Below are 14,172 nucleotides of genomic sequence, written 5' to 3' on the forward strand. Positions count from 1 at the left end.
CCTTTCGATCGGCAAGTCCTAGGCGCTGAGGCTTTAACCCACAGCGCCACCTGCGTCCAAATGAGCATTACATGCTGGCAAAATCAGTATCATGAGCCACATAGTTTTGAACCTTGGCCATCTCACTAGCTTGTGCTGTCATTTAAAATGCTATGTTCTGCTCATGGTAGAAGAGTCAGATCACTCATTTGTCACAGGCAGAAAGCAGGCCCCATGGGTGGGTCAGGGGAGAAAAAGCGGTCACTGTGAGAAAAATTATATTGTGCACTAGCCTAGGGGGTGGAGGGAAAGTCATCCAGGGCAGATACTAATGTGGACCTATCTAATTTGCACATTCTGAACCAGGATGCAATGCAGCTATCCTATGAAATAAGCACCTCTAATCTGGAAATGCACACTAAATGTGTACAGATTTCCATGCAGACATCTTTTGTTTTTTTGTTTTTTAAAAAATGCAAATGGGTGTGAAAATGAACCAAAAGAAACCTAAGCTCCGAAAGCTGAGAAGCTGAGAGAAAGTGGAATTGGCAGATCTCCATGCAATGATCAGAGCAGCAGTTCTCTTGCTGGAAGCAGCAGGTAGGAACATTACACCAGTCCTGCATTGGCTCCCAGTATGTTTCCGAGCACTGGTCAAAGTGTTGGTGCTGACCTTTAAAGCCCTAAACGGCCTTGGCCCAGTATACCTGAAGGAGCACCTCCACCCCCATTGTTCTGCCCGGACACTGAGGTCCAGCTCTGAGGGCCTTCTGGCAGTTCCCTCACTGCGAGAAGTGAGGTTACAAGGAACCAGGCAGAGGGCCTTCTTGGTGGTGGCACCCGCCCTGTGGAACACCCTCACTTTAGAGGCCAGGAAATAAACAACTATCTGACTTTTAGAAGACATCTGAAAGCAGTCCTGTTTAGGGAAGTTTTTAATGTTTGATGGTTTATTGTGCTTTTAATTCTGTTGGGAGGTGCCCAGATGGGCGGAGTATAAATAAATTATCATCATCATCATCATCTGCCTTTTCAGTTCTACTCTGCATTGCCTACTCTGCATGGCAGAGACTCTCCGGGCTTTCAAAAAATGAGTCTTTTTCAGCCCTGCCTGGAGAGGCCAGGAAATGAACCTGTGAATTTATGCATGCAAGGCAAATGCTCTACCACTGAACGTCTTTCTGTGTCACCATGCCTCTTCTCTCTCAAAAAAGTTACAGTGTACAGCATCCTGCCCAACGTCTGGTACCCCAAGTCCAAGGCAAACGCACAACCCCTGATATAAATTGCCATTTGCTAGGTGCCTGAGAAGCCTTCTCTTCTTACAGTCCCAAGCAGTGGCAAAGGCAGAAGGTTTGAGCCCCTGGAGAACCACCATTCATGGTGAGAGAACAGTGCTTCGCTTGGTAGGTTGCAAAGCATACAGCAACATATTTACACAGAAGGTTGTTAAATATTAGAGCCTAGTGAAACAGTTTGCTGGGGGCTCGGGAGGAAGAAGAAAGAGAAAAGTCACCATGGATCTCAGCTATGACCTTAAACTGAATTTAAATAAAGAGGGGGACCTTTCTCTAGGTACAAAAGGATTAAGGGAAATAGTTTGACTCTCCATCCCTGCCCTCTTATCTTAGTTTCAACAGATCCGCTGGGCTCGCTGCTGTTTGCAGATAAATGCCTCGGGGGTCACAGGGTTGCCAGGAAGAAAGAGACGAGGAGCTGAGGTTTGTCGCTCCGTTGACATGATTTCTAACTCCTACTGCTGTTTGTTATAGGAAAGGCAGTTTAATATCGGGACCCAGTTCAAAAATCTAGTATCTCTGTCACCTGAAGGATCAAGCAGTTCCAAAGAGGATATTTTAAAAGCTCTGATTCAATCAGCATTTGTGCGTTTCCACATTTCGAAGGTGTGGACCTAGCTTTAAGTTGCCTGAAGGCACCCCACATTTGCACTTTTTCTGTCTCTGTCGCTTCCTCCTCTAGTACTTTGAATATATGCGGCAATGCCTTTTACAGCTGGTCCATCTTGCCTGCTGTTAGCCTCTCTGACTGGCAGCGCTTAAGAACATAAGAAGAGCCGGCTGGATCAGGCCGAAGGGGCCTATCGGGTCAAGCATCCTGTTCTCACAATGGCCAATCAGATGCTTGTGGAGAACCCTTAGACAGGAGCCGAGCACAAGAGCATTTTTCTCTCCTCTGGTTTCCAGTAACTCCAACTGTGGAGACAGAGCACAGCCATCACGGCTAGTAGATGTTAATAGCCTTGGCCTGCACAACTTTGTCTAATCCTCTTTTAAAACCATCCAAGTTGGTGGGCATCATTGCCTCTTGTCGTAGTGAATGTCATAGTTTAATTATGCACTGCATGAAGAAGTACATTCTTGTATCTGTCCTGAATTTTCCAACATTCAGCCTCATTGGCTGTCCATGAGTTCTGATGTCCCAGGTTGAATCCCCAGGTAGGGTGGATGGCAGAGAATCCTGTCTGAAATTCTGGAGAGCTGCTGCCAGTCATTGTAGATAATACTGGGCAAGATGGCCCAGTGGTTTGGCTCAGGATAAGGAAGTTACCTGTGTTCCTATTGTGCTGGGCCAAGGGGTAACCCGAGTCCTGAATCCAAGTCCGGTCCTGAATCCAAGGGTTCTGCAAGGAGTCAGTCTGACAGAGCCAAGGCAGGACACGAGGCAGGAAACCAGGCAAGGTCAGGCAAAGGATCACAGGCAGGTTCTGGCAAACAGCAACATTGCTCCTGCAACCTGGGGCGGGGTCCAGCAGCCTTTTATTTCTGTTGGGGTAACGGCCGGTCCTGAACCCCTGGTGACTCACCTCTCTGTCTCGCCCGAAGGAGAGCACTCCTCCTGGAGGTCTCTCCTTCTCTCAGACCTCAGTCTCTGCAGCTCAGGAGACGCCAGTGGGTTACTAGACCCAGGGGCCGCCTCAGCCTCTCCCGACCAAACCGGTAGTGGAGCAGCTGTAAGTGATGGCCCAGCTGAAGGCAACGAGATAATCCCCACATCTGGAGCCAGGGCAGGCTCAGGCCCCTGACTCGGCCCAGCTGGTGCTTGTTGCAGGGGAACCTGTACAGACTGGGGCTCTTAAGAATCGCCAGACTAGGTTCAGCTGCTGCCTGAGGCAAAGGATCTGGTGCAGACTGAGACTCCTCTGGCTCCGAGTCCGAGCCCGAGTCCCAGGCCATCACACCTATGCCCCTAGATTTTTCATCCCATGTGGACCCTTCCTCGTTAGGAGACTCCTGATTACTAAGGCAGCCAGGTGGGATGAGGGGCCAGGAGGATGCAATCTTGTGGCAATAAGGCTCTTTAGGCTGCCTTTGAACCACTGTGGATTTCTCCAAGTCACTGTTGAAGTGGGGCTCTTATTAGGGCCCCAAGCCTCTTTATCAGAAGAGGTGTTTTCAGGGTCTTGTTCAGACAAGATTTTGACAGGTGTCTCCTAGCTGACTCTCGGGCATCTCCCAGGCTCACGTCCTTCCTGACTGACAGATAGTATGACGCTATCCAAAATGCAGGAGCCCCAGGATGAACAAGCTTTCCAGATGACACAAATACATTGCTGTAATTGCAGAAAGCAACAATTAGGTGCTCCACAGGGGCGTGTGAGATCTAGCTGTCCTCAAAGCCTATCATAGCAGCAGTCAAGGCTGCAATGTAAGCTGGAAGCTCTGCTCACATTCTCAGTGGCCGCTGTTATCTTCATAAGGCCGTAGCTGTCAACAGGAGTTAAATACTTGCATTCATCCCAATTAATTACATAGGATTTATCAGGTGGCAGCGTGACGATACAATCTGTGACGGGGGGAATCAGTTACTCTCCGGTGATAAAGGGCCACCTGATGGATGTCCTTTTATTCTTCCGCTTACCATTCTTTTGTTCCCAAATATATGGGCTGCCAATGTGAAGGTGCTTCCCCCGCCCCCCAGTCAATCCTTGCAGCACCCCCCTAATTAAATCAGCTAGGTGGTTGCTTTGAGATATGATGCAGATTTCACAATCCCCTCTCTTCCTTTCAGCTCCGTGCGTACCCTTTAAAGGTGGACTATTTCACATAATACCCAGAGGGAAGCATGGGTTTGCCACTGAGTGTACAGTTAATAGCTGCAGCCAGTCGTGACTCTGGGGTGAGCATGCATCTGATAAGTTCCTCTTTGTATCTCTTGCGCTTTGTGTTTTTCAGGTCCGCTCTTCAAGGAAGTGCCAAAGCTCACAGAAAGTGTGCCTGCTTTGCGTTCTGTAGTCCCAGTTTTAAACCCCAGCATTTCCAATTCAAATGACTAGGTAGCAGGAAATATCCCTGCCTGAAATCACGGAGAGATGCTGCCGTTCAGAGGAGACGATATGGGGCTAGATAGAGGAATATATGTTCTACGGCACTTTCCTATGTTCCACTTAAAATATATTAGGCTATACCACCTGGGTTAGCGCAGCTGGTAGAGCATGAGCCTCTTAATCTCCAGGTCGTGGGTTTGAGCCCCATGCAGGGCAAAAGATTCTTGTCTTGCGGGGGGCCATCTAGTCCGATGACCCTCATGCTCCCTTCCAACTCTACAATTCTATGATTATTCTATCTGATACATTTAAAGCACTAGGATACCACTTTAAACAGTCATGGCTTCCCCCAAAGTATGCTGGAAAGTGGTGTTTTGTTTGCTCCAGTTCCCAGGGTGGTTGAACCATCCATCCCTCTTCCTGGAGAACTCTGGGAACTCTCATTCTGCAACAGTGACTGAGAATGGGGAGCACACCTAAAAGCAGTGTGATTCCTCTTAGGAGTCGTTTCATTGACTGCTTACACCGGTTTAATAAATCCCCAATGAATTTTGTAGACGGGCTTAACTCTTAATTCTTCTCCTTTGTCTGCTGCTCTATACCGCAGTTGGCCTCCTGTTATTGTGAACATTATACAGCCATCTACTGGGAAAAGTCTATAAATGTTGAGCTTTTCGTCTTCTGTTTAGAATTAGTCGCAGGACTGAAAATTCTTTGCACCTGACAAAAACAGGTTCTGTTGAAAGGACTCCCACGTGGGTTTTCAGAAACATTTATCTTTATTTAGTTAATTAGTTGCCTTTTATATGGGTCCCAAGGCAATTTGCAAAAATACCGCAAAGACAACTAAAAAAACAGTTTTTTTAAAATGTGCAAACAACTGAAGAATTGGTTTAAAAACAACACAACATGAACCCCAAAGGCAGAGACTTTTTCACTGAGCTCGAAAAACTTGTCAAAACAAACATGTATTCAACTGTACTCAGTAAGTAGAGGAATTCTTTTTCACAGAAGTGGGATAGTCACACAGAAAGCCCCACTCTGAGTTATTATGGAGCAGACCTCCGAAATTTTGGGAAGCTGAAGGAGAAATTCTGCCGTACTGGAGCCCACATGTTGGACTCCAACTTCCAGTACTGTAAGAGGCAGGAAACATCCATAGCACATTTGGGCTAGCAACACGCATTTATGTTTTCTGTAGATCCCAAGACAGAACCTTCCCAAGAAATTTCACTTGTCTTACTGCAGCTTTTCTAGTTCCACTTGAAATTTTCACTCGAGCAGAAACTTCCAAGCCTGCCTTGAGATTTTGCTTAAATAAACTTTGCTGGCTTTCAGAATCTGATGGCCCATTGCCATTTGGAATTTGCACGCGGGTAAGAGAGAGAAAGAGAGATGCCAACATAGTGGATGAGAAGCAAATTTCAAAACTGGGGCACGGTGCCTTGATAAAAAAAGAAGAAGGAATGCTTCATCAAAGAAAAGGGCTTTCCTAAAATTTTCATACCCTGATTTATATGCACAAATGCAACTTTAGAAACTATATAATTTAAATAGAAATTCAATACCTCTTACTATAGTGAGGAAGACTCTGACTAGCTGACCTGTGTGACCTGCTCAGAGTTCATTCAGATGCAGGGAATATCACATTAGTGTTCCAGTTTGTTAATAGGTGGATTGTGGGCCAGAAAAATGGTTGAAGGGGAGGCATATTAACCTCAGGAAGATGTACTAGGAAGATGTCCCAAGCAACCACATTGAAATGTGTGCTCTTCCATACCCTTGTGGAGCCCTCATTCATTTCAGTGGGCCTATTCAGGAGTACTGTGACCTTAGACTTGTGGTCCTCCCGATGTTGTTGGACTACAACTCCCATCACACACCCCTTGACCATTCCTCACACTGGCTGGGGCTGGAAGGAGTTGTAGTCCTACAACATCTGGAGGACCACTGGTTCTGCATCCCTGTCTTAGCCAATCAGAACCTCTGAAGGACAACCTCAAGTTCATCTATCCCAATAAAATTTGCCAGCAAGGCACTGCTTATCCACTGTGGACATCACAGTGGTTGCTATGGCTTGGATAAAGCACATCCCTTCTGTTAAGGTAAGCAGACCTTCCATCCTGCAGAGCACATGGGAGTGAAGCAAGGAAATGTTATTTTCTCTGGTTGCCCCTTCGCTTTGGACTGGCCCCTACAACTTCCCATAGGGAAGGGCCTTTGCTCAGTAGCAGAGCACCCACTCTGCATGCAGAAGTTCCTGGGTTCAGTCCCCAGTATCTCTAGGTCCCAGACACTAAGGAAGTTAGATTATCCTCCACCAGGGCCAGGGCCTTCTCAGTGATGGCTCCGACCTGATGGAATGCTCTGTCCCATGAGACCAGGGCTCTGCAGGATTTAACTTCCTTCTGCAGGGGCTGTAAGACAGAGCTATTCCGCCTGGCTTTCAACTTGAACTTAGCCTGATCTTTTATTCCCCTTCCTTCCCCCCTCCCCTTTTTATGAAGATTACCCGCTCTGGGATCCCACAGCTAATTCTCCCCTGGTCTCCATGCTGGCCCAAATAGGACTAATTTAGCCAGCTAGCCCTGGTGATCATCTAATGTTTATTGGATGGATTTCCCCCCTAAATTGATTTTTGAATTCTGAATTTATTGTTATTTGTGTTTTATACTGTATTATATGCTGTTTTTTGTTGCATCAATTAAGTGTTTTAAATTTGTTGTTAGCTGCCCTGAGCCCAGTTTTTGAATAAATAAATAAAAAATTATTATTTACTATTATTTATTATAGGTAGGGTTGCTAAATATCCCTTCCTAAAACCAATAGAGCTGCTGAGATGGATGGAGCAATGGTAAGGTGGTTGCCTATGCTCCTATTTTCTTCTGGATTATCTCCTAACCCTTCAGAGTAGGCTTTCCTTTTGGGTTGGGGGGGCAAAAGGGAAACCTGAGGCCCAAGATCAAACTCATGCTCATGGAACTATTGTCCAATAATGACAAGAGCAACAAGTCTCCTTCCTTGGAGGTTTTGAAGCAGAGGTTGGATGGCCATCTTTCATGGCTACTTTAGCTGAGATTCCTGAATTGCCGGGGGCTGGACTGGATGATCCCTGGGGGTCCCTTCCATCTCTACCATTCTTTGATTCTATGAAGCCTTGAAAACATTTTAGATCCATGTTGCCTGGGATCCCAGATGTAAAAGCATGACGAACAAACAGTCCCCATTAGAGTTAATCCAAAACATCTACCTTCTTTCAGCCATGTATAAGAGAGACTCTTGTTTCCACAGGGGATTCCCGTGCCGCCGCCGCCAGTATTAAGATTTCCTTCTCTCAGATGCGAACGGCAGTGACTTCTCTACATTTTTGCCCATAAATTTTTAATCACAGCCTCTTCTCTACCGCCGATGATTGAGTTCCCTACCGCAGCTAATGGCATTTCTTGTAATATTCATCCATTTAAAATATGTATGTGGATGCCATATCTTATTTTTCAAGGGGAGCTTGTGTAAGGCCACGAGCAAGTAATAGCAGTCGGAAGCCTGTTAAACCACGACACACTTGGCATATGTTTGATCACGGGCGCAATCGTAAAATACAGGACTCCCTGTCTCAAGCAGGCAATGTTTCACACAAGGTCGGTGCAATAGTCTGTGTGGCATTTTGCCATCTGCCTCAATCTTAATCCAAATGAAGCCCCGGCTATAAATTTGCTTTCACTTCAATGGGAATGGGATTGAGTGTCTAAATGTATGCCCTCTGGCTGAAATACATTCAGAGACAGCATGCCTTAAAAAGTCAGGGGGGTCAAGCTACTCTAGGTGGATTAATTTTTAAACAAGAGGCATTTGCTGAATAATTACTTTATGAAATGGTTCTTTGAACCAGGCAGGCTTCTTCTGCTAGGGCCAAACTAACCACCGTACTAACCAGAGGCACCATCTTCTCCGGATGATTGAGGGGGTTCAATGCAATGTCCTGTGGCTGGCATCACATGACGTCCTGACATCTTGTACGTGACGTTCTGAGGAGCCAGGGGGTGGAGCTGAAAACCCTCTGAACATTGAGGGGGGTCAGCTCCCTCAGAAAATAAATTGGGATGGGGCAAAAGTGCCTCAGCCCCTAGGAGTTGGCGCCTGTGATACTATACTGAAGATTCATTCCTTTGCTGTGCCTGATTTATTAGGATCAGCTGGGATTAAGACCAGACTCTTCCTGGTTTGTCCAAGACTCCCGCAGAGCCAATCCAAGACATTCTGCTGCCTGTTCAAAGGTGACCCCCATTAAACATCCAGAACCCAAACAGACCAACAACATTGCTAATGTGACAGCATACTCCACTGTACCTGACAAGCATGGGGTGATGGGAGTTGGAGTTCAGCAACACCTGGTGGGCCAGAGCGTCTCAACACCTGATCTGGAAGGGCTTCCATTTCTATCTGCTGCAAGCAGATTCCCTCCCACTTCCAGCCATTTTGTAGCCAGGTCAGATTGCTTGCCAGGAAGGGTTAATATTTCCATCGCTTCCCCTACCTTTGGGCTGGCACGTTGCTCCGCTGTATCCGGGGCAGCACTTCCAGTCCAATGATGTCACTATCATATGTTTGACCCTGTAAGCTTGGCGAGTCCTTGACTGGGAGCTGCAAGGTGATTTGGAAAGCAAACGTTAGCAGGGCTCTGTCTCAGATGAATGGACATGATACAGGATGATACATCAGTAATAGGCCACTGAGGGATTATTTTTGAAGTCTATTGATTGCGTCCTGTACAAGACCACAAGCAAACGCTTTTACAGAACAGCCTCGTGTCAAACCTAGTGAAAATAAAGACCTCAGGAGCACAGCTGAAATTAAGAGTTGAGGAGGCAGGGGGGTGGTTTTATTTATTTATGTAGGCATTGATTTAAAATAATTCTTAGCCGCTCTTCAGCAAAAGATTTTGGAGCAGCTTCCAAAGTTGGGCAAGGGAACGTTAAAACCAAATTTTTAAAATAAAAAATCCCACAAAGATAACAAGAGACAACAGAGCAATAACACAGCAATATAAACCCACTAAAAAGATATCAAGTTATTAGAAGCCCTGGGCTGCTTATATACCGGTAGGTTTTATCTGACCAAAAAATAAAATAAAATAAAATAAAATAATGAAGGGGGTGTCTCTAGGGAGAGCCTTCCAGAGATGAAGAGCCACAACTGAAAAGGCCCTGTTTCCTGTCAACATCCACCCATTGACGCCAAAGAGATTAAAAGCAGAGCCATGGGGGCTTGTCTTAATGCTCAGGCACGTTCATGAAAGAAAGGGCACTCCTTCATGTCCCTGGAAGGCAGAAATTTGGGGTGAATGGTAGATGTCAGCATCTTATATAATGTGGAAACCAAATCCAGAGGATTCTGTCAGGAGCAGATGCCAGGAGCCAGTCAGCAATAACTCGCACAGTTTCAGTGAAGTTAACTCTTTATTCAAAGAAACAAGACAGCTCAGGATGTCAAGCCTAGAGAGCACAGCAACTTTTCCCGTAGAAATTGCCCTTATGAGGCAGCAGCCAAGACTAAAGGTTCCTGCCTCCCAATAGCCAGCTATGTCTTCTCCTCTCCAGGGCTTTCCCCAAGCAATCGGAGACTGTGCCTGCGAACCTGTCTTTGCTCCTCCTGCTTCATGCTCCTTGCAGCATGGGTGGGACACCTGTGCCTCCCACAAGCATGACCCATCACTGCTTCATGCCACCCTCCTCTCCAGCCTCCACTTCTGCCTCTGGTTCTAGACTGCTCTCTGCCACAATCTCCCTGCTCATTAAACCCTGTTGCCTCTTCAGCTTCCGACACCTCCTCCTCCCTCTTCTCCCTCTGGCCACTTACTGTCATCCCAGCACCAGCCCCCTGGCTCTGAACCTTCTCGCCTTGGGGGTTGCCCAGCTGGTGCCTCCCATTGCTCCGACTCCTGCTGGTCCATTACACCCTCCCACTTTAACCCAAGTCTTCCCGCACTAGTTGCTTTTACACAATAAAACCTAAACCCTGCAAAAAGTAATAGCCCAATGTGCACTGCCCGAAATTGAGTTTCATAGCCCTCTTGTTAATATGCTCAGTGATTTTGAATCTGGGAGGGCAAGAAGCAGGTGGGAAGCAGGGCCAATAAGGGTGTGTGGCTTGGGGAGAGTCCCGGGGCCACAGAGAGAGCTTAGAGGGCCATCTGTGGAGCCCAGGCCAGAGGTTCCCCATCCCTGGCATGGATCATGTTCTGTTGGTCTGACTCGTCCTTGCTCCAGTTGCTTTATGGAGCAGAGAAAGGAGGATGCAGGTTCTTCCTTGAGAAGCCAGAAGACCGTGACAAATACCATAGGAATGGATGGTGCTCATTCCTTACTTGAAGGAAAATCTCATTAAAAACGAAAGGAGGGAAACAACAAGTTAAATTAAAAAGCAAATTACATAAAAAGCCATCCTATTTGTAATCCTTGCCATAGAGGTTTCTGTTTGAATTTTCATTCCCTTCGCGGGGGCAAAAATGAGTGCTTGGGAGTGCAGTGGGCTAAGGGCAAACTGGGTAAATATTCATTTTTAAGTAGCTAAAATTATGCCTTGCGCTTCAGCATGACTATGAATAAGCAGCCCAGCAAATACGTGTCATTAAGAGCACAGAATTCAGTTCCAAAATATTCATGTCCACTCAACGCTTCCGCTCAAGTGAGTCCCCCGGAACCTTCTTGGTTTTCTAGAGGAACACATAATTAACGTGGAGATTTCTGAAACCCAACTGCTTCCTAGGTGTCTTCCTACTTATTTCTTACCAAAGGGGTCTGCTTAAGATGGCCTTCGATGCAGAAGCACACACACTTGTGGCGTTGACATCTGGAATGCATGGCAAGGAACTTGCAGGACATCAGTCTGAACCTATTGCCTTATAACGCCCATGCCAGCGGTAGTCATCATTGTGTCCTCCAGATGTTGTTGGACTTCAGCTCCCATCAGCCCTGGCCATGGGTCATGTTAGTTAGTCTGGAGGGCACTTAGTTATCCCTGGTGAATACTGGAAGGCTATAGCTCTCCAAGTGAATCTCACAATGCAAAACACAAGTTGTGGGTACCTGGTGTCCACACATCTCAGTGTGTGAGTTATGGCTTTGCACTCAAGTAGTACAGCAGCCATGTTTTGTTTGGGGAAGGCACTGTAGCTTAGTGGAAGGGCATCTGCCATCCACGGAGAACCTCTGCCAGTCAATGCCTGTTATACATTATAATCCATTTTATCCATTTATGCTGAGCCTGATTAAAAACTCAAACACACAAAACTTGGCCTTGGAATCCATGCTAAAACCACAGCAGTAACCTCACAGCAATTATATGCTGTCAGTAGGTTTTCCAGCTGAATGAAAAGATCTGTGCCTCAGGCATTTGTTCTGTATGTTTTTTTAAAACCTCTGTTCAGTTGCACTTGTACTGTTTGTAAATTATTTTGGCTGTTTCTAAGGATATGTCTGTAATGGGGGCATATGTGTGGAAGGTGAGTCACAGAGGTATTATTACAATGTGGCTTCTGTGGAAGAAGGTGGGGTTTCATAGTTATGGCTGGGAGGCCACTGGGCTGGCAAGAAAGTCTTCACATGGGCAGAGTAACAGGACCTGGAAGGCTAACTTGCTGCTGCTGCTGCTGCTGCTCTCCCACATAAGCCCTGTTGGATTGGGGCTTCCCTTTCCCTTATTGATGAAACACTTGCCTGGAAAAAAAGCCCTCATCTTTATGATACAAACACATGTACATCTCATAGAATCATGGAATTGTAGAGTTGGAAGAGAAATCTAGTCCAACTCCCTGAATGCAGGAATCACAGCTAAAGAATCCCTGTCACATGGCCATCTGTTTAAAAGCCTCCAATGAAGGAAAGTCCAGTCTAATTCACACATTACCTAAAAACACAAGCAGAACAAAGCATAATGTGCAAAGAGGGTCTCCTTCTTAGATGTGGTTGTTCCTGCATTCGGATGTAAGAAATAACCCCACCGCTATGCTTGAACTGAGTGTTGGTTTTGATGCTGAAACTCCTGTTGAGAAACTCCTGATTACCATGTGCTAATGAGTAAGCAAAATTACGTGAATGTACTATGCCATTGTAAAGATAAGTCGATTGCCAGCTGAGTATTTCAAAGGTTTTTCCTCATCATGCCTTAAAGTCCCTTTCACATATATACTGCTCTGCAAATTGCCAGTTCGGATTGCCTTGGGTTGTAAATCTGTTATACTGTACTCAGCTCTTTAAGTTAAAATCTGAGCTAAAACTAATACTATAGCCTGACTTGACTCAAAGAAGAAAAGATTCTGAGACACAAATCCATGCCCAGTTGAAATACAAAATGGCTCTGGAATCTCTCTCTCTCTCTCTCTCTCTCTCCCTCCCTCCCTCTCCTTCTCCCTCTCCCTCTCTCTTCTCATTCTTGGTCAGAGAATATCTCAGATTGAGCAAGAGAGACTTGAAAATTGAAAAAAAAAGGGTATGAGTTTTATGAGAGGAGATGGTCTGGATTTTAAATTGCTTCGATGCCTCTGTTGTTTCTTAGGTATATGCAAACCTGCCACCTAGTGGGAAATGGTGAGTGTTTGGAACAGGTTTGGAAGGTACAGGGGGAAATTCACCAGTGGTGCAGTAGTACGGTAAGTTTTGAAATGCACAAGGAATTCATCAGGGAGTCAGGCTCACACAGAGAGTCTGTAGGCAGCTGTGCTGATCTGATCTCTTCCCCCCCCCCCCTCTCTGTGTGTGTTAGAGAGGAGAGAGAGAGAGAGAGAGAGAGAGAGAGAGAGAGAGAGAGAGAGAGAGTAGGAGCATCTGAATTCCAGTTGCTGGAATTACAAGAGGGGAAAGGCTTTTCCACTTAAGTCCTAATTGTGGGCTTCTTATAAGCATCTGGTTGGCCATCGTGAAAATACTATGTTGGACTCAATGGCCTTTGGTCTTTGACTGAATAGCCCAGCTGGTTAAAGTGTGGTGCTGATAACGCCAAGGTTGCAGGTTCGATCCCTGTATGGGATAATTGCATTGCAGGCGATTGGACTAGATACTCCGGGTCCCTTTCAACTTTACAATTCTGTGATCTAGCAGGCCCCTTCTTAAGTTGTTACACGGCAAAATACCCATATTAGGATCAGCTGAAAGTCACACAACAATTAGCAAAGGATTGTGTGGAGGTTCGTACATTGAATGTTGGTGAGGGATACATGGGTTCTCATCCGTCATGAGCCATGAAGTTCAGCTGGATGACCTTGGGCCAATCAATTTCTACCTAATAAAAGGACTGTGTGCTGCAATGGACCAGTCCTCCAATTCATCACTTTGCAAGCTTATAAAAATCGGAATCCATTGGGATGGGTAGGGTGGAAGACAGGTATACCTTGATCCGCAGGGTCCTGCAATCCAGGTGCATGGCTTGGCTCTGCCCGATGCATACGTTTCTATGTTGTCAACCACGATGGTGGGCTGGAGTCTTGTGTGAACGTAGGCACACCAGTTCCTGCGTAAATAGGAGGGAGGGAAAGCAAAAATGTACACAATTGATATCATAAATAAAAAAAGATAAATGGGAATTGGGGGAACAGTCCATGCTGTGACTGTCTGTTGCTACATATGCCGTGAGTGTCATGGACAAGTTGCTGGTCCTCACTGTGCTCTGAATTCCACCTACAAAATAGGGATAATGAAACAAGGGAGGTCAACAAGCCTCCCAGAGGCTCCACCCTCGATGCAGCTGTTTGCTGAGGGAAGATGTGTGTCCTTGTTTACAGAGGGCAGTCCTCTATTTGCAGGTTTGGATAAAAGATAAAAGGACCAAACGAAGGGAAAGTCAAAGGAGACTTGATGTTGCCCATCAACAGTTATCACCTCGGCAAACTAACTAGGTGGGCATGAGGATACCTG

General features: G+C 46.1%; 1 protein-coding gene across 2 annotated transcripts in view; it reads right to left on the reverse strand.

The window, feature by feature from the left end:
- Positions 1-14,172, reverse strand: part of MMRN1 (multimerin 1) — a 65,964-nt gene that overhangs the window by 34,437 nt on the left and 17,355 nt on the right. For both annotated transcript variants that reach the window (XM_083756370.1, XM_083756369.1), the window contains exons 2-3: positions 13,649-13,768; positions 8,799-8,905 (exon numbers count right to left, since the gene is read on the reverse strand). In XM_083756370.1, coding sequence (XP_083612496.1) covers positions 8,799-8,905; positions 13,649-13,768 — 227 coding nt within the window. The remainder of the gene's footprint in view (positions 1-8,798; positions 8,906-13,648; positions 13,769-14,172) is intronic.

Source organism: Podarcis gaigeae (genome assembly GCF_964106915.1).
Source record: "Podarcis gaigeae genome assembly, chromosome: 9".
Classification (NCBI taxonomy): Eukaryota; Metazoa; Chordata; class Lepidosauria; order Squamata; family Lacertidae; genus Podarcis; species Podarcis gaigeae.